This window comes from Momordica charantia (genome assembly GCF_013281855.1).
Source record: "Momordica charantia cultivar OHB3-1 chromosome 1 unlocalized genomic scaffold, Mcharantia_2.0 BLBB01000001.1, whole genome shotgun sequence".
Taxonomy (NCBI): domain Eukaryota; kingdom Viridiplantae; phylum Streptophyta; class Magnoliopsida; order Cucurbitales; family Cucurbitaceae; genus Momordica; species Momordica charantia.
In genome coordinates, this window is record NW_028275157.1 from 12,517,040 (window position 1) to 12,545,031 (window position 27,992).

Genomic DNA, 27,992 nt, shown 5'->3' on the forward strand with positions numbered 1-27,992 from the left:
TATGAATTTTTATTAATGCCGATTTTACCCTTATTTGTGGCATTTATATTTATTATGGTTAGTTTTTTTATTTAAATGTAAAAGATTTAAATTCATAATTTGATTTTTTAAATCTTTAATTATTGTAGGGTCAACTCATTTATTTCATAATCTCTTAATTTAGTCATTGATATATATACTAAAATGTTAACATATATTATTCTAATTTTTTTTATTTAATTTTAAGGGATTATGGAAAGAATCAATTCAAATAATAATATGGTGTGTATGTCAAGCAAGTCAGTTATAAATTATATACTTCTATATCTCAATAGACGATACAAACGTATATTTATATATCAAGTTATTGAATTCTTATAACTGAATCAGAATCGTCTACCAACTTGGTACTTATTCGTAGTTATAAACTATATCCGATTATAAATAATAAGTGTTGATTTCATGATAAAGAGTCGATCAACTGAAATCAATCTCACATAAATTTATGAACTATAAACTATATCTCTTTTTTTCTTGATCTGTTTTTTCACGTCTCTTTTTTTCTTTTTCTTTTTTTTTTTTTTGCAATAGTAGGCTAAACATGACTATATAATATATACTTTATATGGATACATATACTATTAAATTATATAATATATTTCAATTTATAGTATGATCAATATATTATAGGCGTCCACCCCCTGCATTTTCAACTACCGCGACGATCTCCCCTTCATCAAGCAACAGATGGTGGTGTACTAGCAGACCATGAACCCACCTCCAAATATCGTTGTCAGTCGTAGCGTGTGCGTATGTTCGAGTTGTCGGTGTTCCTAGAGTTGTGCCTGCAAGACGTTCTTGAGCTTCTACCGTGGGATCGCCGCCACTGTGAGCTTCTGTTGTGGGGTTGCTGCCGCTTGAGTGCTTCTACCAAACTTATTGAATTGTTAAATCTAGGCATGATTTTAGGGATTTGTATCAAAACCGTTCAATCTTTAGTTTCTTTTTTTCTATTTTTTTGACTTTGTGTTTATATTTTTATTAATTCTATATTGTAGAGGAGAAATTTGTAATTTTATAATGAGTTCCATCTATAAATAGCTAATCTTTAAACAATTGTGTAAATTCTTAATAGTTGAGTCATTTTTGTAATTTGAAACTTAAAATAGACTAGTTATGTACTTATCTCAAAACTAAATTGAAATTTCAAGTACCAAAAATGTTACTTTTGAACTTTAGGGGCAGTTTGTGTTTTTGTGAATGTAGATGTCCGGCATGTATAGAAGTCTGAAATTTCAAATGTCTGGAATTATAGAGGTTCGTTTTGCATGATTTATTCATGGGAATGTTCTAAATTTATATAAGGTTCCAAAAAAGTCCTTACAAATATTTAACATAATTTATACATTAATCTAATATAATTTATATTTATATAATAGATTTTTTTAATTAATTTAATATTTTAGGTTTTTTATATTAATTGGGTTATGTATTAATTTTTGTATGCTATATTAATATAAGAATTTTTTTAAAGTAATTAATATTGAATATAATTTTCATTTTCAACTTTAATATTTTTTAAAAAATACAATTATATCATTAATGTTATATCTAGTGAAATTAATTTATTATAATATTTTAATAGAAATAATATCAAAAATAAGCTGATCGTTAAAAAAATTTTGTTTTCAAATTATGTACTTAAGATAACAAATATTATTCATAATAAGTCATTCTGAATATTAAAAGTAAATGTAGATATTATATAATTTAATTGAAGTTTATTTTATATGTACGTGCAATACATAAATACACTTAATTGTTTATTAGTTAATAATCCATTAAATTATTTACATTATAAATTACAAATAAAATTAAAGAAATTTGATAAAAGAAAATATATGAAAAAATAACGAAGGGGCAAAAATGACATGGGAATCATGTAAATCCATGTTTCAAAATGGCATCCACATCGACTTGGATGCCTTCTGTATCCCGATATATGAGGTATCTTACATTACCACAAAACAAACGTACTAATCCAGGTATCTGTCTCACAGTAATCTTAGATTTCCATGAAACAAACGGTCCCTAAGTACCAAGTAGAAACTAAATTTAAATCTTTGGGCTAAAAGTGTTAATTTTTTAAATTTTGGGACTAAATAGAAACAAATCCAAACCTTAAAACACAAAAAATGTATTTTGCCCATAAAAAAATAGTCAATTTGGGATAGTAATACATTTTTTAGATGAATAAATTTGCAAATTTGCAAAGGGTTTCCTCTCTATTTGTAAAATTTATACTGATACTTATTATCAAAAAATTTAATACAAATTTATTATTGTATTTTATAAGAAATTGGACAAGTAAAGTGTCATACTAAAATTATGATATAGTAATGAAAAATGGGAATGAAATTGATGAAATGGTAGAAGATAAATGAAATTATACCTTTTTAGAGGAGTGCAAGTTCGAGGCGTGTCTCGCCAATTAATTTCACTCCGTAAACATCATTTAAGGGAATGAGAATTTTGATTGTCATTTCCTTGAAATAAATGAGATATAAAGTCAAAAGTATTGTAACTAAAATAATATTTAAATCTAAATATTAAATATGACGTCTATTTAATCATGTAATTAAAATAAATTATTTGAAAGTATAAAAAGATGTAAGATTAGTTTTTTTCCTATTAGAGCGACTTTGACGTAACAAGCTCTAACTAGATGTTAGTTGATTTGGTATGACGTCCATTTGATGGAAATACAAGTACATAACTGGCATATTACGAGACATTTTATATAGATCATTAGGTTAGAAATTTGAATCCTACCTATTGTTTCAATTGTTGCATTAAAAAAGAAGAAGAAGAAGAAACAATAATCATATTTCAAGACGATTATTATAAATTTCCAAAAGGTGATATGATAAATATTTAGTTCAAAAAGGCTGCATTGAGGACCCTTTGTAATATGCCAAGTGCTTGAAGAAGTAACATTTCAAGTAGCTCGACATGAGTAAATTTAAGATATCTAATTCTTCTCGTGATATCATATTCAACAAACATAGACTATATAGATCAAATGTACTACACTGTTTTGCCGATCGAATATTGCCAACGAACAATTTTACTAGTCAAGTAACATTCAACTTTGTGCCAACCACGGCAGTAATATATGCAATCTTTATCTGGAATGATTATGCGAAATCTTTATCTGGAATGATTATGCGTAAAGCATCTACAAGGATAAACTTCCTATCCACTTCTTTTTTAGATTAGGTATGACTTCCACTATTCTTCAAATGACGAACAAATATGTATACATTCGTTATTATAAAATAAGACCAATTCTCATCTATTGCTCGATCATGTCATATAGATCTGCGTCGAACATCCAATTGCTTCTATTTAAATTATCCAGAGGATGCCTTACTGTCTATGTATTAAAATATGTAAATAAAACAACAAAATGCAGACAACAATTCCAAAATTTTCCTACAATCTATATCCATACATTCACACAAAAGCAGCAAGGAGATGAGAAAAAGATAGAATATATAGATATACATTTCATACAGTTCTCCAGTTCTCTTTGTATGGTCAAGTGAGTCTCAACTTCACTTACATGTGGAATGTTAACCCCACAGGAAGAAGACTTGGAAAAACACAATCTGGTGGTGGGAAATGAATTCTAATGCAAGCACTTTTAAGCATCTTCATGTGTTTTGGCTTTATTAATTGACTCCATGGCTTCTTCAAACGATTTCTGAGAGGAAAACCAGTCATAATCTTAAGTATAATCAAAGGCGGAGGGGACGCCCCCCGTAATCCAAAAAGTATATATAAAATACATAAGATTTCGTAGTTTTCTCCGATCTCTAACCATTTCAAAATTGAAAAATTACAAATATAACAAGTGAGCAGGTAAAATTCTGCCCAAAATTGTTAAGAGTAGATTGCAATAGTCATTCCATGGGTTGTAAAATCTATACATCATACACTTTCTGTCTTGAATATAAATTTGGACGTGTATATGGTCTGAAAATCTACAGACCACATATTATGTTAAATTTCACCGTTATTTCTAATGGAATGGACATATATCACTTACTTCAGATGTGCTAGATAGAAGGAAAAAAGTTTAGATGCCTAAATCCTGTTATGGTCTATGAAATTTGATGCTCATTCTATTTTAATCTATTAAACTCCAAATATTTTGTTCCTAGTCCATGAACTTTCCATTAAAATCATTTTCTAACCATTTAGGGTGTGTTTGGGAGTGATTTTGGCATGTGGCATGACCAAAATCACTTCCATTTTCATTGATCATGTTTCGCAAATAAAAAAATTGATTTTAAGAAAGTTTAAAATCACTTTAAATTGATTTTTAAGGTATCACTTAGATGATGATTTTGGAAAATCAATTATACCTAAATCTCTTTTATCAAAATCACCGACTCTACAAACACAACCTTAGTAGTACTAGTAGGTTAGGAGATGTTGAATTTTAAATAGATCATTCTTATCGAGTGATTAATGAAACATCAACGATTTGGACTAAAATATAACATTTCACAATTGACCAAACCGAAATAAGTATGAAAGTAAACTGTTCACAAAATACAGGTAAGATTTGCAAAAGCTTGAAAAATACAAGGATGTTTTTCCGTTATTAATAATGTGTTTTGCTAGGGACTAATAGGGTGAGAGGGAGGAGGATAAGAGAACAAATAGTTACATACCCCAGAATTGTGCATCTTCCACAAGGCCTCCCCACTCGTGTCAATCGCAAACATGCCACCAACTAAAGCACTGCACAAAAATGCAACAATGACAACTATTTGCGGTCAAAGAGCCTGTGCTCTGCAAACACAGACCTTGTAAAAACTGATTGAGAATTATGGAAGTGGAAACAGGCTAAAAATATACTCGAACTCGTAGATTATTCTCAATTTCACCTAGAATATCCAAGTCAAACAACAAAATACATGTCAACAACTCTATTATGAAATGATCATCAACAGCTAAACAGAAACTATAAGCTAAAAAAATAGAACAGTCAATTCTTGGGCCAATAGCCAGGTATGCTTAGCACCAATAATATTTGGCCATGGATCCATAATAGACTAAAATTTTGGTTTCCTTGATTTATTTTGTTTACTTTTCAGTCCCTTTTCTCTCAAGTTAGCAGTAAACCTTTTTCCATTCCCAAGTTTCTACTGGAGCAACTTTCAGATTCAAACGGCAGTAAGAACTGCTATGGTCAACCTTATCTCGGACCAGGAACAACAAACCCGTTCCCATAAATGAAATCTTCGTGGAAATCAAGGGCCTAGCCAAGAATATTCACATCTTGTCAAGGTCTAGCTAAGACACCAACTATTTAGGTGTCGGTTTGGTATCTTTTTTTTTTAGGAAACAAGTATTTCATTAATTGATAAAATATTACAAAAAGAAGGGTTCACCCAAGAGCCCAAAAATGGAGTTACAAAAAAGGTAATTCCTAGTTAAACTATAATGAGAAGGGTTGCTTGCATTTACACCAATGAAGAGCCATAATGGAATTCACAAAGGAGCTTAAAGGATCTTTAGAACCATTTAAGGCACAATCGTTCCTCTCTAACCAAATCTTCCAAAAGAATGCTCCGACTATGACTATGTCCATCCATAAGGTTTGCTTTGCTTTTTCCTCTTTAAAGGGGTGCCCTATGAGGATGTAGAATATAAAAGCTTTTGAATGTAGCGGATAACAACAGGGTCCGAGGATTGATGTGTATTCGAATCATAGGGGCTAGTAGACATAGGCACTGGAAAGGCTGTGTGCCAATTGAAACTCTTGCAAAATTCCAGAAACTTTGGGCATAGGGGCAGAGAACAAAAATATGGGATTGGAATTTGGGATTCATTGTTCAACCGGCAAATTTGGTACCAACTTCGTGAGAGAGTTAATAGCTCCACGAGATACTTCCCATAAGAAAAACTTTATCTTCCATGAGCAGCAGCCTTGCCATATGGAGAGTTTGGTATGATTTTGGAACAGTAGAAAGTGCTTTTAGCCCATTAAAAGCACTTTCAAAATTTTCATAACATTTGGCTATATGGTTATATAGTCAAGTGTGATTCTAAAAGCAGTCGATTGGTGTTTCTCCCAAAAATCACTCTTAGTGATGTTCATGCTCACCGTACCCGAAGGATACAAAAACATCTGAAGGAGAATTCTGACCGCAAACGAATATGACTTTGAGGATACGAAAAAATCATTTAACAGGATTGAACATGAGTTGCAGCACGTATTGGGTTTTGTAGTGCAACTTTTCACTTACATCACAGCAGCATCATCGAGCAAATACATGCTAAATCATAATGCAGAAAACTAACAAACACTGTAACTTATGTGGAGAATCAGGAAACAAATTTTGGGGTGAAGACCGTGAAGATGGAGGAGCACAATGAAAGAACACAGAATCTGGGTCAATACAATCTTAAATTGAAAATGAGTTTAGATATGGGAAGCGGAAGCTTTTGTCCTGAGAGAGAGTTGATGTTGTTAACCATGAAGTTGGAACGAAGAAGCACTTTACTACCAAAATTCAAAGCATAAATTGTATTGGTAAAGTATAAATACCCGGCAAAAGCAAAATTGAGAAGAAAAGCCCGCGTGGTGAGAAATCGTAGAAGCATATGAACATTCGTAACAAATCCTTCAACATTGGAACCAGAGCGAGAGGCAAATCCCGAAGAAGAAGCATATCGAGGTCCACTCGCATTAGCATAAGAATTATACGACGACGAGTAATAATGATGATTAACAGAAGGACCAGAGGCGCAACGAGAGCGAATATTGTAATCAGCCCGCTTACAATCATCGCCGAGGATTTCATATGCTTCCGAAACTTGCTTGAACCTCAAAGTAGCAGAGTCCCTGATGGCCTTGGGCGATTGGGAATGCTTATCAGGGTGAAATTCCTTCGCCAGCTTCCTGAATGCCTCCTTGATTTCTTCCTTCGTGGCGCGTCTGTTCAAGCCCAGCACCTTGTAGTGATCGCGAGCATCCATGGCGGATGGGTCTCTCCGATCAATTGCAGCGGCGGCGGGAGATGAAACCTTCGAGAAATGGAGTAGACGACGACGGCGGCGGCGATCGCTTCTTCACGAGAGCCTGGAATCGAGGGGCTTCCATGGAATTCGAATCGGAGCTCCAGCTTCTGGAAGAAATTCGGGTTCGCGGCGGAAAAGGAGACCCGGAGGATCTCGGACCTCGTGGCACCGCCATGGCCACTTCTCTTGCCTTTCTTCCAAGTAATTCAAGAATGAAGCGTATTGGGCCGCGCGTTGATTTTTCGGCCCATTAAGCCCATTTCTCTCGAGTCCCGGCCAATGGAAGATCCAAAACTCTTAATCACCTTGTAAATATAGTATAATTTACGTAAAAATGTTACGGAAATACAACCAAAAAAACATTTTTATAGATACCATTGATCTGGTAACTCTCACGTTTCTTATTCTCATTTCTCAAACGTTCTCAATATGTCATTTTCACAATTATGTAGACATTTTAGAACATAATTTTGGAAACAATAAAATCAATTTTTTTATTTGTGTTTCTAGTTTTTTTTTTAAATATAAATAAAATAATTATAATAAATATTAGATAAATAAATATGGGATGCACAAAATTTTATTATTTAATTTTAAAATATTAGATTTCAGGTAAGATTTTTTGTTAATTTAAAATTTTAGAGAACGATAAACGAGAAATGACTACCATTTTCTTTTTCAATAAAAGAAAAAAGATAATTATCCAACACTGTTTTATTTATATTTATTAAAAAAATAATAAACGAAAAACGATGATATTTCTAAATAGAGTGAAAGAAATTTGACATTTAAGAATTCAAACTTAGCAACTAGTGGCTTTAATGGATCACGAAAAAATTGGTAAAGCTTATGCTCTATGTAAGTCTTTCTCACCAAAGAAGGTACAATCTTATTGGTATGAACAATATTATTAATTCTTTTAAGTACTTTTTATAGGAAAGGTAATATTGCAGTGTCAGATTATTCATGTACCCCTTACTTGAGTGTCACATATATTAAATAGTTTATATGCTATTTTTCTTAATGTGAATATAGCTTGAACTTCTATGTGGTGTCGGCTATTAGCTGCCTCATTCCCTGATCAAATGTAAGCGGCAATCCTTAAACTTCTCCTATTTTCCACAAATTTTGAAGCTCGTCGATTAGAGTTTAAATCTCCACCTTTATATTCTATATTTGTTAAAAGATAAAATAATAATAATAATAAATAAAGAGAAAAATTAATAAAAGGTAAAAATTTTATTTTGGTCGATGCGTACTTTAGTTTTTGTTCATTCTTTTTAGTACAATAAATGTATTTTTAATCTAATTTTTTATCTCAATTTCAATACGATACTATACTCAATTAATTTTTTAAAATCTATTCGTGGCTCTATATTAAAGGTTTTCGTTACACATGTAGAGTTTGTGTAAAAAATTTACAAATAAATATCAAAATTGTCACTTTTTAAAACGAACTAAAATGAAAGAAAACCGAAAATTCAAAAAAAAAAAAAAAAAAAAAAAAAAACTCAGCCACTCGACGACAAACAGAGAGAAAGTGAGAGAGAGGGGAAAAAGGTACACATAGGCAGAGGAATAGCACGTGCAATGAGTAAAATATTAAAAATAATAATAATAAAGAAGCACGTGCGAGGGGCAGAGTGACACGTGGCGCATTGATTGTAAGGAAGGAGATTAGGTCTCAACGTTCACTTCGTGAGGGCGCTGACTCGAAGCAACAGTGCAACGTTCAATTTGGCAGATAACTTAAACATCCTATCCAACCACTTGCCTTTATTATACCAAATTATTAAAAAAAAAAAAAAAGTGACTTTTCAGTTCATCAATTGTCTTTTTCACTCTCACTCTCTCTAACTTCTAATTTTATTCAATTTTGTAATGGGAATTAGAATGGTAAAAAATAAAAAATAATAAAATATTATTTTTTATCATTGTACTTCCTGGTTTATCTTTGTATTTTTAATTTTAATTTTTTATCATTTTAATCAAGACCATTTTGGTCCATTCATTTATTTGAATTATAATTTTAACATGACATTTCATTTGTTTAATTTCTTGAATCGTAGCCATAAATTTGTGTTCAGGAATTTTCATTATGTAGAAGTTTTTGTGTTAAAATAGGGACAAAGTTGACCACTTTTTAGAAGAACAGTGACTAAAATGAATAAAAGATGAAAATATAAAAATCAAAATGAACTAAAGTTAAAAGTAAGACACGAATAGAATTTAAAAGAAAAAAAAAGTGGGTTCGATATTTATACACGATCTAATTCTAACTTCAGACCTTCAATTTGTGATGGGAAAGAGAATAATACACTCTAATCTTGATTTGGTGATGATCTTCTCTTCATTTGCTCCTTGGAATGATGAAGCTCAATTTAGGATCAATTTACCTAATTCGAGGATTTGATCGAAGGGGCAATGAGAAAATAATCCACTCTCTGAAGGAGTTAGAGAGGAAAGTATGGAGCTTTGCTCTCCTGTAAATATTTTCAACTGCGTTTCAAAAAAAATACTCTAAATTTTGATTTGGTAATAAAATTAATAACTTACTGAAATTGTAATAGAAGAATAACACTTAAAATCAAGCTGCATAAAAAGAATGTGAGCGAACTTACCAAATTTCAGAAGTAAAATATACACCATACTCAAAATATCAACACTAAATTTATAATTCAATTTAAATATAATTTGCCAGCCATGTTATTTTTTATTTGGTTTTGTATTTTAATGTTAAAAAAAAAGAAGAGAAATCTGACAAAATCTTCATGTTGTCCGAATAAAACAACAGGGTAAATAAATTAAAAAATTGAGAAAATAAGATTCCCTTTTGGAGTGTTTAATCTGTAATAGTGTATGATTCTGTCTGCAGAATTTTTTTTTTTTTTATACTTTTAACTGACTTTTTATTTATTTATTTTTATTTAAACATTAAATTTAGAGAGACAACAAAAAAGTCAGTGATATTGAGACGTTGGACCAATAAAAAAATTTTAATTAATAATCAACCTCCTGAATTTACTTAATTCGATGTCACTTTTCTTCTCCGAAAAAAAAATCATGTCAGTTCTAGGTGGGATTCGAAAGATATGTTGCTGCTAAAGCTATTATATTAATTATTCAGATTAATTACATAAAAACACTGGCCGATTTACCTATCTTTCGCTTACTACCATTCAAAATTTAATAAATAAGAGAGATGATTTTGAAAAGCATAAATTTATCTATTTTTTAAAATATTAAAAAGCATCAAAATTTTTAATAATTGTTCTGAATGACGAATAAACCATCACTCAATAAAAAAAAAATTTAAGTTTTTGAGTCGGTAAATTTAATTCATATATTGGATATCTAATAATGGCAGATACGAATATGAATGCTGAACAATAATCATGTGCTTAAGTACTATTTGTTCTTATGTATTTAAAGAAATTTTTTCCTTATTTATAGGACTCAATTTGAGATGAAATAGAAAATAAGGATTCCAATAAATATTCTTACAAAGTTTAACTAACAAAATACTCAAAGTCCTATTAAAAAAATTGTCCTATTAAAAAAATGTTCCAACCCAAATAATTTTGAACCTAACCATGAAATCAAGCAAATGAAAAACACACAAACTTAACAATAAAACTTCGAAATCTAACTAGTTTATTTAATAATTATTTTTAGTTCAATCAATATATAAGAGTGGAAATTATTTCACAATATCAAATAATTATTTTTAGTTCAAACAATATATAGGAGTGGAGATTATTTCCACTGTTGATATTATGGTAGAGAATATATAATTAATTAAATTATGTTTAAGTTGATAATTGTACCACTTGTTTACGTTTAATTTAAATAAAAAAATTAAAATTAAAATTAACTCACACACCAAAATCATCGGTAAGAATTAATTAAAAATTTCAAACTATTTTTTTTATTATTCTTCTGGAGTGGTAGTGCGCCTCTTTATCTACTTTTATTTCATTTTCCATTTTTCTTAATATTTTTAATTTGGTATTCATATTTTAGAAGCTTCTAATTAAGCTTATTTTCAAATTTTCAATCCGTTTTTTATGGTTTGGTCAAAACCGACCATCTTTATTGATTCATTAATATGTGCCGCAATTTCAATTTAACAGACAATGTGAGTTTTAAAACTACTTTAACTCTATGAAAACTATTTTAGACTATGTTATTAATTTATTTTCTAATTATTATACCTAATGTAATGTTATTATTATTTCCCTTTCACTCTCGACAGGATTCAAAGTGAACTAATTATTTCTTAGTTTTAAATTTATTTATTTTTAAGGAAAAAAATCAAAATAGCTACTTAAATATAATATTATAACTTAAAATTTTTAATTTTAGAATAAATTCTTATTTGTTAAAATTTGAAAAAATCATTAGAATATAGCTCGAGACAATATAGTAAAAAAAATCAGCAAATAAATTCCGCCTACGCAACTCCAAATTTAATAAATCTCCTCTTCTAACACAATTTCAAAACTTTAGGCTAACTTTACTAAATTATATTAAAAAAAAAAAAAATCTGGACTAAATTGAAATTAAATTATACAATAAGGGACTCAGTTGTTAATTCAACAATTTTTTTTTACCACGAAGTAAGAGATTAAAACGCGATTTTTTACTGTGATCACAAATGCGTTAGTCTAGTGAGTAATCGCACAATGAGCGTGGAAAAATCGTACATCTGTCTTATAACGACTCATTGCGGGCTCCACAATCTTCATGACTTCCACGTGGCAACTCGTCTTACGTGGCACTGCTGACGTGTTTCCTGGCGCCTCTCCACTTTTCCCATTCTTTTAAAAACCCACGAGAGGGCTCCTTCCCGTTTCATTTTCCATTTCCAAAGCCACTGAACAAAGACGAAAACGAGTGAGAAAAAAAGGAAAAAAATCTCTTCAAAAATCTATTTCTCTCTAGATTTCTTTCTCTGTTCTTGAATCGAAAGTTTCAGATCCGTTCGAGGAGGAAAAAATGGCGGAGAATTGCGGTCGAAAGCTCTTCGTCGAGGTCTGCAACGCCAAGAATTTGATGCCGAAAGACGGCCAAGGTACGGCCAGCGCTTACGCGATCGTCGATTTCGACGGCCAGAGGCGGCGGACGAAGACGAAATTCAGAGATCTGAATCCTCAGTGGGACGAGAAGCACGAGTTTCTCGTCCACGACACGGAGGCCATGGTAGCGGAGATCTTGGAGGTCAATTTGTACAACGACAAGAAGGCGGGGAAGAGAAGCACGTTTCTCGGTAAGGTTAAGGTCGCCGGAAGCAATTTTGCGAAATCTGGATCTGAATCGCTTGTTTACTATCCTTTAGAGAAACGGAGTGTGTTCTCTCAGATCAAAGGAGAGTTAGGGCTCAAGATTTATTATGTTGATGAAGATCCGCCTGCTGCCGCCCCTGAGTCCGAGCAGAAGCCGGAGGCTGCTCCAGCAGCCGAGGAGAAGCCGCCAGAGAATCAGGAGGCGCAGGAGCCGGAAGTCAAGAAGGAGGAGGAGAAGAAAGAAGAAGAAAAGCCAAAGGAAGATGCAAAAGCAGAGGAAAAATCCAATGAGAATCCGCCGGATACTCCAAAACCAGAGGAAACCACTGCGATTGAACAAGAGAAACCTGTAGAAGTTGAGAATCCGCCGATTGCACATTCCAAAAAGCCGAAGCAGATGCAGAAGGAGAAATCGGAAACGGAGAAAAGATCCTCCGATCTCGAGCTTCGTTCTCTGTCGAACGATCGAAGCCGCAGCGCGTACGATCTTGTCGATCGAATGCCGTTCCTCTACGTACGCGTCGTTAAGGCGAAACGCGAAACATCCGACGGCGGATCTTCCATTTACGCAAAGCTCGTGATCGGAACTCACAGCATCAAAACGAAGAGCCAGAGCGAGAAAGATTGGGATCAGGTATTCGCATTCGACAAGGAAGGTTTGAACTCCACTTCTCTAGAAGTTTCCGTTTGGGCGGAGGAGAAGAAAGAGAACGAAGATCAGAAGACGGAGAACTGTCTAGGAACGGTGTCGTTTGATTTGCAGGAGGTTCCGAAAAGAGTACCGCCGGACAGTCCTCTGGCTCCGCAGTGGTACTCTCTGGAATCCGAGAAGTGGCCGGGAAATGACGTCATGCTCTCCGTTTGGCTCGGAACTCAGGCCGACGAGGCCTTTCAAGAAGCCTGGCAGTCGGACTCCGGCGGGTTGGTGCCGGAGACGAGAGCGAAAGTCTACCTCTCTCCGAAGCTGTGGTATTTGAGGCTAACGGTCATCCAAACCCAGGATTTGCAGTTTGCTTCGGTGTCCGAACCTAAGGCTAGGAACCTCGAACTTTACGTCAAGGGGCAGCTTGGGCCACAAGTTTTCAAGACTGGGAGGACTTCCGTCGGCTCGGTTTCGTCCGGCTCGGCTAACCCAACATGGAATGAGGATTTGGTTTTTGTTGCCGCGGAGCCGTTTGAACCGTATTTGGTGGTGACTGTAGAGGACGTGACTAACGGACAAGCCGTGGGCCATGCGAAGATCCACATGGCAAGCATTGAGAAGAGAACCGACGATCGGACGGACATGAAGTCCCGATGGTTCAATCTGGTCGGCGATGAAAACCGCTCGTACACAGGCAGGATCCACCTTCGAATCTGCCTGGAAGGAGGATATCACGTGCTGGACGAGGCAGCGCACGTGACCAGCGACGTTCGAGCCGCCGCGAAACAGCTTGCGAAACCGCCAATCGGTCTCCTCGAAGTCGGAATCCGCGGCGCCACGAATCTCCTCCCGGTGAAAACCAAGGACGGCACACGTGGCACCATCGACGCCTACGTGGTCGCCAAATACGGCCAGAAGTGGGTCCGCACCCGGACGATTCTGGACCGTTTCAATCCGCGCTGGAACGAGCAGTACACGTGGGACGTCTACGACCCATGTACTGTCCTCACCATCGGCGTCTTCGACAACGGGAGATACAACCGCGAAAACGACGCAGGAAAACCGCCCGGCAAAGACCTGCGGGTCGGAAAGGTCCGGATCCGACTCTCGACTCTGGACGCGAATCAGGTGTATTCATCCTCATACTCCCTTACGGTGCTGCTCCCCACCGGCGCCAGGAAAATGGGAGACATCGAGATCGCCGTCCGATTTTCCTGCTCCTCGTGGCTGAGCTTGATCCATTCGTATTCAACTCCGATGCTCCCCAGAATGCACTACGTCCGCCCATTGGGCCCGGCCCAACAAGACATCTTACGTCACACGGCGATGAGAATCGTCACCGCCCGGCTCGCCCGGTCCGAACCGGCGATGGGTCAGGAAGTGGTTCAGTTTATGCTCGACTCTGACACCCACGTGTGGAGCATGCGGAGGAGTAAGGCCAATTGGTTCCGCGTCGTCGGTTGTCTCTCACGCGCCGTCGCTCTAGCGTGTTGGTTCGACGGAATCCGCACGTGGGCCCACCCTCCGACCACCGTCCTCGTCCACGTGCTCCTCGCCGCCGTCGTGTTATGCCCCCACCTTATTCTCCCCACTGTTTTCATGTACGTGTTCCTGATTCTTGCCCTCAGATTCCGGTACCGGCACCGGAACCCCCACAACATGGACCCCAGATTGTCCTACGTGGACTTCGTGAGCAGCGATGAGCTGGACGAAGAGTTCGATGGATTCCCCACCGCACGATCCGACGACCAGATTCGGATCAGATACGACCGGCTGCGGGCCCTGGCGGGTAGGGCCCAGGTGCTGCTGGGTGACGTGGCGGCCCAAGGGGAGCGTTTGGAGGCGCTGTTTAATTGGAGGGATCCGAGAGCCACCGGAATATTTGTCCTGTTCTGCTTGGCGGCGTCGCTTGTGTTCTACGCGCTGCCGTTCAAGGCCTTTTTGTTGGGATTCGGAGTTTATTACCTCCGCCACCCGCGGTTCCGCGACGACATGCCGTCGGTTCCCGCCAACTTTTTCCGGCGCCTGCCGTCGCTCTCCGATCAAATGATCTGAAGTTTCTTCCGCCGTGCCCGCCACAGCGAGGGTTAACATTTAACCCTTATTTTTCAGGTTTATTATGATTAATTATGTACTGGTTATTGTTTTATTAATTTAGTTACATATTAATTTTATTCAATTTTTTGGGGGGTTTTAATGGGTTCTGGAATTAATTTGAATAAAGTTTTGGGGGTGGAAAGTGGAACATTGGTTGAAAGCATCTATGGAAAGCACCAGCAGAGCTCATAAATGAGGGGCCGACTACACATAGTGACCGTTGGGTGAAGTAGAAAAGTTCCATTTTCTAACAAAATTTATAAGTTGATTTTTCAAAATATTATATAAATATTGATACGACTAGAATAAGCTTTTTTTTTCTTCTTCGATAAATTACGACCAGAAGAACTTAGTTTTAAATAATATTTTTTTAGTTAACTTTCCACTGTTTGACCAATTATATATGCATTAATGAGTTAAACTAGGTTCGAATGGTCAATTAATAACATGCACTATATATAGAAGTTGGTGTGGATTTTATTCATAGTACTAAAGAATAAATAAATCTATTTGCATTGCAATTTATGGAAATACCTAACTGAAAGAAGCCTATTGAGCAAAGTCTTCAACCTCCTAGACCCCTGCCCAGGCTTCAAAACACCATAGTTCTCACCTCCGAAACCCGAGCAAGCCCCGTTTCCCGAGCACCACCCGCCGTAGGCGAACCTGCCATGGCGCCTCTTGAGGATGTCGCGGTCGATCCTGTCCAAGACCCTGTCATTCTCCTTGAACTTTCGGGCAAAGGGGCGGTTGCTGGCGAGCATTTTCTTGTAGTTCCCGAGGCCGAGATAGCGGGGGTGCTGCTTGGGAGGGGTGTCCCAAGTGATGTAGTGAAGATCATGGTTGACTGTGGTGTTTCTGTAGGCATCAGAGTTGCAGATTAGGGTTTGGAAGTATCCCTCTGGAGAAGAAACAAAGTTGGTGTAGTAGAGGAGGAGAGTTCTTGGGAGATTGTCCCACCCCACTATGCAGTACTCAGCAAAAGATCTTGAAAGTATTGTCCAAGCTGAACCTGCCCCAACACAAGAACCTAAATGGTCAGTTATAAAGATTGAACTTTTTTTTATATAATTGAGAATAAGGGAGCTTTGCTCCCCATGCCTAGGGACACCCACGCCCGGACCCAAGAGACACCAAAATATTTGGTATTAAGTTTAACGACAGATTCGAACTTAATACCTCTAAACCAATATGACTAAAGGACCCAAAATCTTTGCCAATCAGACTGTCCCTTGGATGCGATTAGCTAGAAAGTTAAAAAGCTAAGAAAGAATTATCGATTAGAGTGTAATTAGCAGCTTCCTAAGTGATTTTAGACAAAGCTCACAAGGTTTAGTAATAAATGAAAAAATATATTTTAAAAAATGGATGGCTAGGAAATCTATTTTTAGAAAAATTGCGTGAGAGATGACTATCTAAAAACTGAAAAACCGACTTTAAAGTGATTAACATTCTTGTAGTTCCGATGGAGGTTACTAAAAACTATGTCAAACTCATCACTGGTTTATGAATTTGATACTATTTTATTTTAATCCCTTAACTCTCGAATATTCTAGTTTTATCCCAAGTATCAAATATTCTATTTTAGTCTTTAAATTTGACCAAAAAAATCAATAATTAATTTTTAAAAAGTTAAATATATTCTAAAAAAAACTGACACGTGTCCGTCTAGAGATAGCTTCAAACATTTGTACAGACACTTGGACATCAAAATAACTTAATAAAAAGGAAATTTCACTCTAGCATAAATTTAATATGTATTTAAAATAAAAATGTCACAACTTTCCGATTCTATCTTAATATATTTTATATTACATTTGAGTTTCACTTTGTTTGAACTATGCTTTTTTTTACTTTTATAAAATTTTAAACTTTCTACTATTTTCGAAAATACATATTTATTTTATTCTTTTACATTATCAGGATTTGGAGTTGCTTGGAAAATTAGTTTTTTCTTTCTTTCATATTTGTGAAGGAAAAAAGAAAACAGTTCAAGCATGAGCATCCAAAAATTTATTATTTATTTATTTTAATTATAAACCCAGCAGTTGGAGAATTTATGAAGGTTGTGGTGTGAAGTTTGAACCATATTAAAAAATAAAATAAAATAAAAGAGAAATGGGAAACAAAATGTTGGTAGGTAAGATTCATGGAAGGCCTAAACTCTAATTGATGTTCCCCTTTAACTACACCATCTCTAATTAATAAATGATCCTATGGTCACATTGGAAAATGACATTACATTTAACTAAAAAAAAGTTAAATTTGTTATTTTATTGCCAAGTTCTTTTTTTTTTTTTAAGATATCATTGAGTATTTGGGCCAATTTGCACGCATCTTGACTAATCTCTAGATACAATCACCTGACCCTATTATATTTCGTACGATGTTATATCTTAGATAGGTAGTGACCACTGTGATTTGAACTCATTCCTACTACGTTTAGCAATTTTTGACTCCACGATTTTGTAGTTGGGCTAAGTTTAGATATTTTGAGGGTCAGATTCGAGTATTTTTTAGGTTGATTGGCTGAATTTTGTGTAATTTATTTGTCCATCTCAGAGTACTTTTCTAATTTAATTTTGAGAATATATCAATTCCAAGTTTAAATTTAAAATTGGCTCGCTAAACTAAAGAGTAAAAATAACCCCCCCCCCCCCCCCCAACCTTCCTCGTTCTTGAATTTCTAGCACGGATTGTTCTAGAGGTGAAAAGTAACAAGCTCAATTTAGATGGTTCGAGATCGTAAGTTACTTAGTTGAGGTCTCGGGATCATGGACTCAAATGTTTCCCGATCAGAGGATTATTCCATATATAAATTGACTAAAATAAGCCTTTTTTCTTATATATACATACATGTGTTTGAGCTAACTTATGTGCATCTCAGAGTTAACAATATATAACTTCTTCAACAAACTTTTCAAGTCTAAAGTTACTATCAAGATAATTAGGTACTATGGTCAATGAATTGCCATGTGTTTAAGCAATCCCTTGAAAGTTCAGTTCAAATTTCAAAACCCATTAAAAAATTAACAAATAAAAAAAAACTCAGAAAAGTCCAAAACAAACAGTATCTAGTCCCTAGGAAAATTAATAGTTTAATTAGCTCACATGCCACCTGTCCTCAACTAATAATATCATAATCCTAATTTAATTCCAATTAAGATCCTGCAGAAGCCTCACATGCTTATATCTAAAAGAATTAAATATATATATATATCGGTTCGAGAAAAGATAAAAATTATTTAATACAAATTTGGTGAGTGAAGTGTATAGCTAAACTTTTGATTAAAAAATGAGATAAAAATGAAAATAGATCGACCAAAATGATCACGTTTAAAAATTATAAACTAAAACGAACCTTTCAAACAATACAAGAATCAAAATGAATCAAACTTGAAAGTATAGAAACCAGTTTCTAGTTTTTCGTTTCCAATATTATTAAGAAATCCAAGTATTTGACAACTATTTATGTTTATTATTTATTTTTTTTATAAACATTCTCAAAATTGCCTAAAAAATTTTAAAACAACAAAAATCAAAATCAGTTTCTTGTTTCTGTTCCTGTTCTCGATTTGTTTAAAAATATAAATACAAATATTAGTTTACCATTTTTGAATCTATAGATGTTGGGATGATCGTGAAAGCCTATTTTTCTTTGATAGAAATATGAAATCCTAAGCTATAAACATGAAACGTTATCGAACGGGATTTAGAAAGGATTTGAATGGTTACTGACCTGTGTAGAGCTTGAATGCAGTTGGAAGAGTCCTTTGTTTGATAACCCACCAAATATCTGACTTGTTCATGCTGTAAAGGCCTGGATCTATTATTATAGGCTTCCCTCTCTTATTCCTAAAAACAACATTTTTCAACCTCTTAAAATCACATATTTCATATATAAATTTTAGCTTAAATCCTCATTATAGAAATCATCCTATAGTTTTACAAGTTTTAAATTAAATTTCATCTTTATTGGTATTAGATAAGTTTTATTTCGAAGAAATTTCTAACATGTCGTGATACCATAAATTTGTCTTAAACAATTCTGTTAAGCCTAACTTCACTCTCAATCGCAAACAATGAATGACACCATACTATCCCATTATTGGAAAGTTTTTCTAATTTTCTCAATGACATATTTTCATTAGATGGTGTAGAGAGATAATGAAGTTAAAAAAAAAAATTGTTAGCAGACATTTAAAATATTTAACTAAATCATACGAACTAAATTGAAATTCCCAGAGATTAAAAAAAAATCCAAATATAAAATAATAACTTAACATATATATTTTAACAATTAATCTTTTAACTCAGTGAATCTAACATTTTTAATTTTTTAACTAAGGAAATAGATCGATAAAATTAAAAATTTAGAGACTTATTTTTTAAATTTAACTCAAACAAGAGAAGAAAGAACTGAGCGATGGGAAAAAAGAAGAGCAGTCTTACAGCTTCCAACCCAAACGACTGGTGTGTTGAATGAAATTGAGATCTCTTGGCAACTCAGAAAATGCATGAATCAGATCTGAGAAGAAATCACACAAAAAATTCTTCAAACCCGAAGGAACCAATTTCCAAATCAAAAGCTCAGAAATCTCTAAACACAAATCATTGCTTAATTTTTCACTCACCATACCATCTTGAGTAAGCAGGGGATAATCAGAGGCGCTCAAATTGATGAACCAATCCCATTTGCAGGTCCTCAAGAGGATGGCCATGGCGTGGAGAGTGGTCGCCAGCATGGTGGGCCCTCTGTAGGTCACCAAGCTCGGTTTTCCGACCATCCAGACGTTCCCGACGCGGCGGAAGACCGGATTCCGAGCGACGAAATCGGCGATTTCGTGGCGGTCGACGTCGGAGGCGGCCTGGTCGAGGTGGATGAGGTAGTGGTTTGCGGGATGGTAGATCGCCGGGAGGAGGCGCTTGAGGCGGGCGGCGTCGCCGTCGGAGGCGGAGATGAGATAGGCGAAGGCGACGGCGTAGGATCGATTGGATTCGGGGAAGTAGAGGGATCTGACGGCGGCGATCGGTTTGGTTAATTTTGTTTGGATGAAGAGAAAGGAGAGGAGAGTGGAGGTTAGAAGGAAGGAGATGGTGAGGAGTTTGAGACTCATTATTTTCCCGAGAAAATGGAGTGGGAAAATTTTGGAGCTAGAGACAAGAAGAAGAAGAGTTCATTAATGGTGGAAATTGAAATGGGGGATTCCTTGCTTTGAAGGGAAGGGGAAACCTAATGTTTCTCTCTCTAGGTCTCTTTCTCTCTCTTGCTGCCATTGTTGGTGGTGGGAGTGCTTTTTTAGTTATGGTATTGTGGAAGCTTTTCCTTTTTTTTTTTTTGGTTCCCTTTTTGCCCTTTATCCATGGAACAATCTTAGAATTTGTTGTCTTTTGGTGCTATTTTGGTAATTTAACATTCTCTACAACCAAACTAAATTACAAATGTAGTCCTTCTATGTTTTTTTTACAACAATATCACGGTGGGATAGGGACTCGAACTCACGATATCTAGATTGGATATATATGCTTTAGCGAAAAAAGTAGAGCTGTGAAATTGGTAGGGTGAGGTATTGGAGGAGGTGTTCAATGAATTGAGAGAAAGACGAAATAAAAGAGTGCCGAAATTCAATTTGCGTCTTATCGTAGATCGGTCATCAGTTCAAGCTAGAATTCCATCTTTGTTTGGTTTCTAATACTTATTTGAGTTCTTTTGTTCAAATTAATATCTATATCAGACTCCCATTTTCAATTGTACTGTCCTTTTCAATCCGTTGTTCTTCTGTTCAATCAAATATTCCAGTCGAGCTGATTTGGTTGGTACATCACTCGGCATATTGCTTGCAATATCAATTAAGTTCTCGTATTCATTCACTTTGTTTTTGTTGAACTATATTCAGATTGGCATTTTTTCATATTTTTTATAGGTAGATCAGTCGGGCATGTGTTTGCTAGTCGAGTTGTGTAGATAGATACTAAACTTTGATAATGGTGTAAATATAGTTTATTTTATCTGATTTATGTATGGTTAATGTCATTAGTTAAATAATGGCATGACGTGTTCATTAAACAAATAATGACTTATTTGGGACCATGTGAAAGGGAATAAACAAAAGCAAACAAATATTGTATGACTTTGAACACTTTATATTTTCAAAACATTCATTTTGGTTGGTGTAATTTTAGAAAGAGGTCGTTTTGGTTTTTAGTTGTAAAAAATTTTATACACATAGTTATAATTTTATGGCTACGTTTCGATAAATTCAAATAAATTTTGTGAGTGTTGGGTCGTAACAAAATTGTTATCATACAACTAAATGAGGTAAAAACAAAAATAGAGATATCAAAATGGTTATTTTTTAAACGTATCTGAACTCAGACGAATATTTTGAGAGTATATAGACTAAAATAATAAAAATTAAAAATACAATAATTAAAATAGATATTTCAAGAATCAAAATGGTATTTAAACTTTGAATTTATATTTTGAGAATTGGTATTAAATATATTGTAATAAATTGCAAAAAACGCAGCCTTTTTTTTCCTATTTGTGGTTATATGAAAGAAAGGAATTTAATTCAACAACGAGAATCCCACGTGCTTTTTAATTTCTGTCGGTGATCTATAATGGGCTCCCTTTGTGCTTCCAATTGTGGCCCAACAATTCCAATATCTAAATGGGCTTGAATTTTCCATCAATCCAATCCGATAAATTATTGGAGGAGGCTTCTATATTCATGAAAAATAAATTTACAACTACACTTCAAATTTGTAGGAGACGGTCATTAAGGTAAACATGTTTTGAATTTGAATCCAACGGTCGTCGGAGGACAACTATATTAAATCAATTTTCCATCTATTGATTGAGGTGCTTTATTACGAAAATCTACCATGACTCACGTCCGTTTATTCCGCAAGGTGTTGTTTACCACATCATGCTAACTTAGTCAAGATTTATCTATTGGGCACTTTGTGTTTGCATTTTGTTAATAGTGTTAATGATAGAGATTAAATAAAAGCAAAATCTAAGATTTTAGGGTATAAATGTTTCTTTTTTAAGTTTGAAGACTAAAATATACATCGTGCTGGCCAACATGAACTTAGCTCAGTAATTGACACATGTCTCTAATCAAGAGGTCATGAGTTGTCTCATTGAATGCCTACGAATAATAGATGTCTGAAAATAATGTTGTCGAGATTATATTAATAACTATTCAAAATTAACTCGAGATATTAATATAAACTATCTTGTTCTAACTAGTTAATCGTTTTATATCAAAGTAACTCAGATGTATATAGCAAAAGAAAATGTAGTTTTAACTCTATTGAATTGGTATAATAATAAAAAAAAAGGAGAAAAAGAAAAATATAAATGGGGATGAATGTGATAGGGATTTGATAAATCTACGAAAATAAAAGGGTAAAGAATATGCAATTGTAAATAAGAAAAAATGCATAACACTCTTGATTTTACAAAGATAAGTTTTAGTTAATTTCCATTTAATCCTTATCGAGATGAACATATAATGAAGTTATAAATAAGTTACCAAATACAGATTTAACTTACTCATACCCATTCTCACCCGACAAACAAATGTTCTCTAAGATGATTTCTTTTTTCATTTTCCATTAAATAAAATATGTCGGTTCGGTTTTCGCTTTGTCATTGGTGACTTTACATCCCTACCCTACTTTTGGCCCTTTGGGAAGAAGGTCTACCACTTGATAAAGAAGTAAAATTTGAACCTTTTTCAACTTTAGAATGTATGAAACGCTCACGGCAACAACGCCAACTTGGCTGCCACGTGGCACTTGTGTATTTGGCTGTCCTACTTTCTCCCTCACCGTTCCCTAATCTTATCAATTAAGATGCCCCAAATAAAAAAATAAATAAAATAAAAAGGTGTTGACATTCAACTTCAAAGTTTGGAAACCAATCATTCACAAACATTAAAAACGAAAAAAAAAACTGTTTTTATATTAAAAAATTAAATCTTAGACTACAAATTTAATCCTCATAGTTTGTTACGAGGATTTCAATTGAGTCCTCATGATTTTTAAGTTTTAATTTGTACCGAACTTCGTTTCAATTTACAAATATAATTTTAGAAGCTTTAATTTAATTTCCATAGTTTAATTTATGAAGTTTATTCAAACCATATGGGTCTTACCGAAACTTTTAAAATTATATTGACCAAATTGAAACGAAACCCAAACCGCGACGACTAAAATAGTAATTTAACCAAAACTAAGGGCAAACCTGTAAATGACTTCCTTAAAGTTTGTAAACTTTTGCTCCGTTGGGAAACAATGCATCTCATATCATATAGTTAAAAAGTGGATTTCATTTTAGAAAGTAAGAAATAAATAATTGAAAAGAAAAAAAGTAACAGTTAACTTGTGCAACTTTGGATCCAATAATGAAGAAAAAGATACAGATAACAGAAAGCAGCGTCGCTTTTTGTGAAGAGAGGTGGATCACAAGGATAATACCTGACCCTTTGCTCCACGTCATCCTTCCCTTGAACCGCCACGTCATCGTGCCACATCATCACAACAGAAACCTACACCCACCTTGACCAAAACTATTATATATATATAGCTTGTTGATACTATATATGATTAGTCTAAGCAGACTTGAAAGTCCTCTGCATTTTTTTGATAGGTGTGGAAAATCCAGAGCATTTAATGTTGTTGATTCTTGAGGGCCAAGAATTTCCAAGAAGGTTTACTTGCTCCACAACCAATCCAAAGCACTTCTGAAGAAAGCAACTGCCGCCAACTGCTGCTGTTGATGAATTAGGAACTGCTTTTTCTCCTGGCAAGAATGGAAACAAGAACACCATCAGTTTTACAGAATCCCCACCAAGTTCAAGAAAGAAGAGTTCCATCTTCAACGCCCACCAAGGTCTCCTTTTTCTCTCTCTAAAAAGCACTTCCATTTTCATATTCATGTCAATTCAGATCCATCTTTGGTATATGGAGGTTGACTTACATGTATATGGATGAATGATGAATCTTGTTTGTTGTAGTTGCAGGTTCAAGAACCGAGGGTTCTGCCGGTTGAGCCTACGGCGGGGTGGAGATTTTTCAGGTGGCTTTGCAGCCTGGTTTTCTACATCCATTTATGTCTGGTAGGTGTCTTGGTGATCTTTCTGGTAGTTCAGGGGCTTCGGTCGGCTTCTAAAACCCATCATTTTCACCCTGAAAAGTGGTATCCGCCGTTGCTGACTGCTACTGGGAGCTCTGGAATCATTGCGTTCTCATGGCAGGGCTTCACTGGCTGTTGCCCTTCTAAAGCCTTCAAGATGGCATTCTGGTTCAGCCCCGTGGTATCGCTTGCTGCTGGCATTTTCTTTGTCATTGTTGGATCTGCGGGCGGTTTAGCAGCGGGAGCAATCCTCATAGTTTCTTCCTTATTTCTGTCGGTATATGTCTGTTGGGTATATCGCCGGTTTAACTATGCGATTCGACTTCTATCGGTTTCTACTGAGTACCCTCCGACAAAAACTCCAATCTTTGTACTTGGGTCGATCCTGGTGGGCATTCTTTACGCCTCTGTTTTGGTCACTGGCATTGGTGGAGCAGTCGCTCTTAGATCTAGTTGGAAAGCAGCGTTCATAGCAGCAATCTTGTTGAGCCTAACCTGGACTCTGCAGGTCATCAAGAACATAGTGCAGGTTACAATCTCGCGCATAAAGTACTTGAATTTAGCTCGGGGCCACGAAAAGGACACACGAGCAGCTTTTCACGACACGATGAAGCATTTAATCGGAACTATTTCGATCGGCTCAGTCATCGCCCCCCTTGTCAGCTTCATTCAGGGATCTGCCCGTGCCATGAGGTTGATGGCAGGAGAATCAGATGAGTTCCTTTTCTCCTGTGCACATTGCTGCTCGGGGATTGCTTCGACGCTGAGAAACCATGGAAACAGGTGGGGTTTCGTCCACGTTGGTGTTTACAATAAAGGGATGGTGCAGGCTTCAGTCGATACCTGGGAGGCATTCAAGAAGGTGGAATTGGAAGCTGTTATAGACTACGATCTCACCGTGTCTTTCTGCTTTCTCTGCGGGGTTTCGGGGGGTGCAATCTGCAGCATTATAAGCGGGATCTGGGCACTCGTAATACACAAGAGCTATGCAACAGAATTAGCAATTTACGCATTCCTGATCGGCTATTTTCTGGTAATGAGCTGAGATATTATAAAAGAAAAAAAAAAAAAAGAACTGTCCTAAACATAAATTTAAGGAAATGGTAATACCTGAGAAGGCATTTAACATCTGGATGACAATGTTCATGGTTGTTGTTGTTGGCAGTGTCGAATCGGAATGGCATGGCCGCAAGCATGTGTTTCTGCCTACTATGTGGCTTATGCAGACAATCCCCAGCATCCTCGGTTCGATTCGATGGTACCACAGCGTATTCGAGAGCTTCAGCGGAGATTGCAAGCTTAATCAACATGCAACTTGGAAACAAGTGAAGAAGCAGATTTAGACTATTCCTCAAGCTCGTTCATGAAGAGACACTGGCATAAGTAAAAAAATGCCCTCTGAGAAACCCACTGAAACGTAAATTCCAGTTGTGATATCCTCTTTCCATTTTCCCTGCAATTTTTCTTTTTTCTTTCAGATTTCTTGTGCAGTAGAGAAAAGTTCACAGTAGATTCTTTGATCAAATGGATAACAATAAAAGAAAAAATAGAAAACAAAGAGATACCAGCAGTAATTGTGAAAACTAAAAGTTTCCTTTTAGTCCATATATTTCTGTCTTCATAGTTCATACATTCCATAACTTTCCATGATAGTTATGAGAAAAATTACTCAAAAAAAAAAAAAAACTTGATTTGACTTACGAGTACAAAAGTTGAGGGAAGGGAACACTGGGAATAATTTGAACTAAATCACGCATAATTGCACTAAACTATGGTAAGGACATCCCATAAACCGCCTAAAATGAAAAATGAACTCTATTGATCATCACTACTCTGCAAGATTAGTATATCTCGTCATCATTGCATCATCAATGCCAAATATTACAGCTCGGACGGCTGCGGTTCAAGAAGAATCCATAAAAAATAAGACTTGTACAACTCATTTAGATGCCAGGTGACCTCGGCCGCCACATTCTGAACACATGATATTGCCAGTTCCACCGCAACCTACAAAACAATGAATACAGAGTTAGAACAGAAACTTGTCAAGAAGTAATGACTACTGAGACTAAAATTAACAGACTACTTACAGTGATAAAAATAATTTTTTTCTCTTCCTTTTGCCCCTTTGAATCACATGCTTTATACAGTAAACAGCAAGACCATTCAATTCAAAAGATTCCATAATTTCCAGCATGATTTCTTTTAAATCATTAAAATATATGGAAATAAAGGGTGATTAGAGGAAAAAACTACACCTACTGACTTGTTGAGTTCTTTTTCTGACTTAAAAGTTAAACATCCATGATGGTCACACCTAAAATTGAACTTATCAAAAGAACAGAAGTTCCATATAACAAACATGAGACAGCGTCCATAATAGATTACTAACAATCTGACGAGCTCGGAATAAAAAGTGTCCATGAAGAATTACAAGAACCATTTCTAAAAGTTTAAGAAGAGAGGTAATTTTACCCAGACAACGAACTTTCACAATGATTCCCTGGCTCTCCAATATGGCGTCGACATACAAGCCTGAACCGGAGCAAGTTGTGCAAAGGACAGCACCTTTGGCATGACAATCAGTGCAACGGGGATTGTCTCCAATTATTTTCTCTGCCAGAGATATTCCAACAGGCTTCTCGATTCTTTCTTCCGGAATAGCCTTGTCATAGCAAAACAGAGATTCAAAAGTACTTCGTCGTCTATGAACATCTGCAGCCGAGGAATCCCCCTGCTACATCCAGTAAAATTCACAATATTCTCAGAACCATGATATACAGGAACCATACACAAACACGTGGGTCAACAAATGACAGAAAAGGCATAAAGTTTAAAGAGCTTATCATTGCCAAATACCAATAACAATCAAATATTGATTGATGAGGTTTTCATTAGAGAGTTCTTGCAAGATTCAATCAATTATTCGTATTCCAATTCAGCAGGCAAAGAAGCCCAGTGCCAGAAGCTTTACCCCCAAAAAGTTTTGCCACAGAATAAAAATGGTTCTTATTAAAGTTTCAGATGACTACACCTGTGACCTGTGGTTTAACTATCAGACAAACAGTTTTCATAAGAGACCGCCATTTCACACTTGGTAGCTTTATTTTTTGTTCACATGAGTCAATTAATAATCATATATATGCATCAAACAACCAAGTACCTTCGAATACATGAATATGAATGTATAATATATTCCACCTAAATGAACCCATCACCAGATTCGTTCAATAACTAAATAACTTTCAAATAATCTCTGGAAAACTGAAAAGAGAAAGCCATATCCAATTCAAAAGTACCGACCCCTGGAGCAGAGCTGCGAGCCGAGCCATTGGGATAGACCGCGAAGATCTTGGAGAACCTTCTCCTTCTGAAACATAACCCTGCTTGAATCTTCCTACCGGGAAGTAATTTCTGCGATGAATTACGCAAAATGATGGATGATGACACGGTTAAAGTAGCTGAATCCATTGCCGACAAAAGACGGAAATCTCCAATGAAATTGGCCTCCAAAACGCGAAAAGAGGAAATTGAAGCTCGAATCGAAGAAATTCTCGGGGAAATCGCCAACAAAATTGCTCGCTTCCACGCTACAGGTGATTTCGAAGATTGGGTTCTTCTCCCTCGTTGTTAACGAATTGCAAATGGCATTGAAGAATGAATTTTCTTGGCCATTGGGTGACGTTTTCGTTTTCGTTTAACCCGGAGCCAAGCCACCTTTTTTTTCTTTTTTTTTTTTTCA

At 35.5% G+C, this 27,992-nt stretch overlaps 5 protein-coding genes across 9 annotated transcripts; 2 read left to right on the plus strand and 3 right to left on the minus strand.

Moving 5' to 3' along the window:
* Positions 1–3,517: 3,517 nt before the first annotated feature.
* LOC111021790 (Chaperone DnaJ-domain superfamily protein) lies at positions 3,518–7,260 on the minus strand. The gene is made up of 3 exons (XM_022298848.2): positions 6,605–7,260; positions 4,722–4,791; positions 3,518–3,745 (listed from the first exon to the last, which is right to left on the minus strand). The coding sequence occupies exons 1-3, from the start codon at positions 7,033–7,035 to the stop codon at positions 3,686–3,688; spliced, it is 561 nt and encodes a 186-aa protein (XP_022154540.1). The 5' UTR covers positions 7,036–7,260; the 3' UTR covers positions 3,518–3,685.
* Positions 7,261–11,647: 4,387 nt separating this feature from the next.
* Positions 11,648–15,262, plus strand: LOC111021751 (C2 calcium/lipid-binding plant phosphoribosyltransferase family protein). The gene has a single exon (XM_022298788.2). The coding sequence runs from the start codon at positions 12,076–12,078 to the stop codon at positions 15,058–15,060; it is 2,985 nt and encodes a 994-aa protein (XP_022154480.2). The 5' UTR covers positions 11,648–12,075; the 3' UTR covers positions 15,061–15,262.
* Positions 15,263–15,559: 297 nt separating this feature from the next.
* On the minus strand, positions 15,560–20,424 carry UNE7 (Core-2/I-branching beta-1,6-N-acetylglucosaminyltransferase family protein). 2 transcript variants are annotated; one of them, XM_022298761.2, is made up of 4 exons: positions 19,742–20,424; positions 19,555–19,630; positions 18,842–18,957; positions 15,560–16,132 (listed from the first exon to the last, which is right to left on the minus strand). In XM_022298761.2, exons 1-4 carry the CDS (start codon positions 20,217–20,219, stop codon positions 15,609–15,611), a joined length of 1,194 nt encoding a protein of 397 aa, XP_022154453.1. In that variant the 5' UTR covers positions 20,220–20,424; the 3' UTR covers positions 15,560–15,608. The 2 variants fall into 2 exon arrangements, with proteins under 2 accessions (XP_022154453.1, XP_022154454.1); XM_022298762.2 differs by having other exon boundaries at positions 15,560–16,114; positions 19,742–20,421.
* Positions 20,425–23,402: 2,978 nt separating this feature from the next.
* On the plus strand, positions 23,403–25,857 carry LOC111021760 (uncharacterized). 2 transcript variants are annotated; one of them, XM_022298800.2, is made up of 3 exons: positions 23,403–24,007; positions 24,132–25,283; positions 25,416–25,857. In XM_022298800.2, exons 1-3 carry the CDS (start codon positions 23,927–23,929, stop codon positions 25,551–25,553), a joined length of 1,371 nt encoding a protein of 456 aa, XP_022154492.1. In that variant the 5' UTR covers positions 23,403–23,926; the 3' UTR covers positions 25,554–25,857. The 2 variants fall into 2 exon arrangements, with proteins under 2 accessions (XP_022154492.1, XP_022154493.1); XM_022298801.2 differs by having other exon boundaries at positions 23,404–24,007; positions 24,138–25,283.
* LOC111021761 (DnaJ/Hsp40 cysteine-rich domain superfamily protein) lies at positions 25,825–27,992 on the minus strand. Of its 3 annotated transcripts, none has more exons than XM_088119134.1 (4): positions 27,554–27,992; positions 26,726–26,987; positions 26,341–26,390; positions 25,825–26,257 (listed from the first exon to the last, which is right to left on the minus strand). In XM_088119134.1, exons 1-4 carry the CDS (start codon positions 27,719–27,721, stop codon positions 26,132–26,134), a joined length of 606 nt encoding a protein of 201 aa, XP_087975260.1. In that variant the 5' UTR covers positions 27,722–27,992; the 3' UTR covers positions 25,825–26,131. The 3 variants fall into 3 exon arrangements, with proteins under 3 accessions (XP_087975260.1, XP_087975264.1, XP_022154495.1); XM_088119138.1 differs by having other exon boundaries at positions 26,726–26,984; positions 27,554–27,990; XM_022298803.2 differs by lacking the exon at positions 26,341–26,390 and having other exon boundaries at positions 27,554–27,983.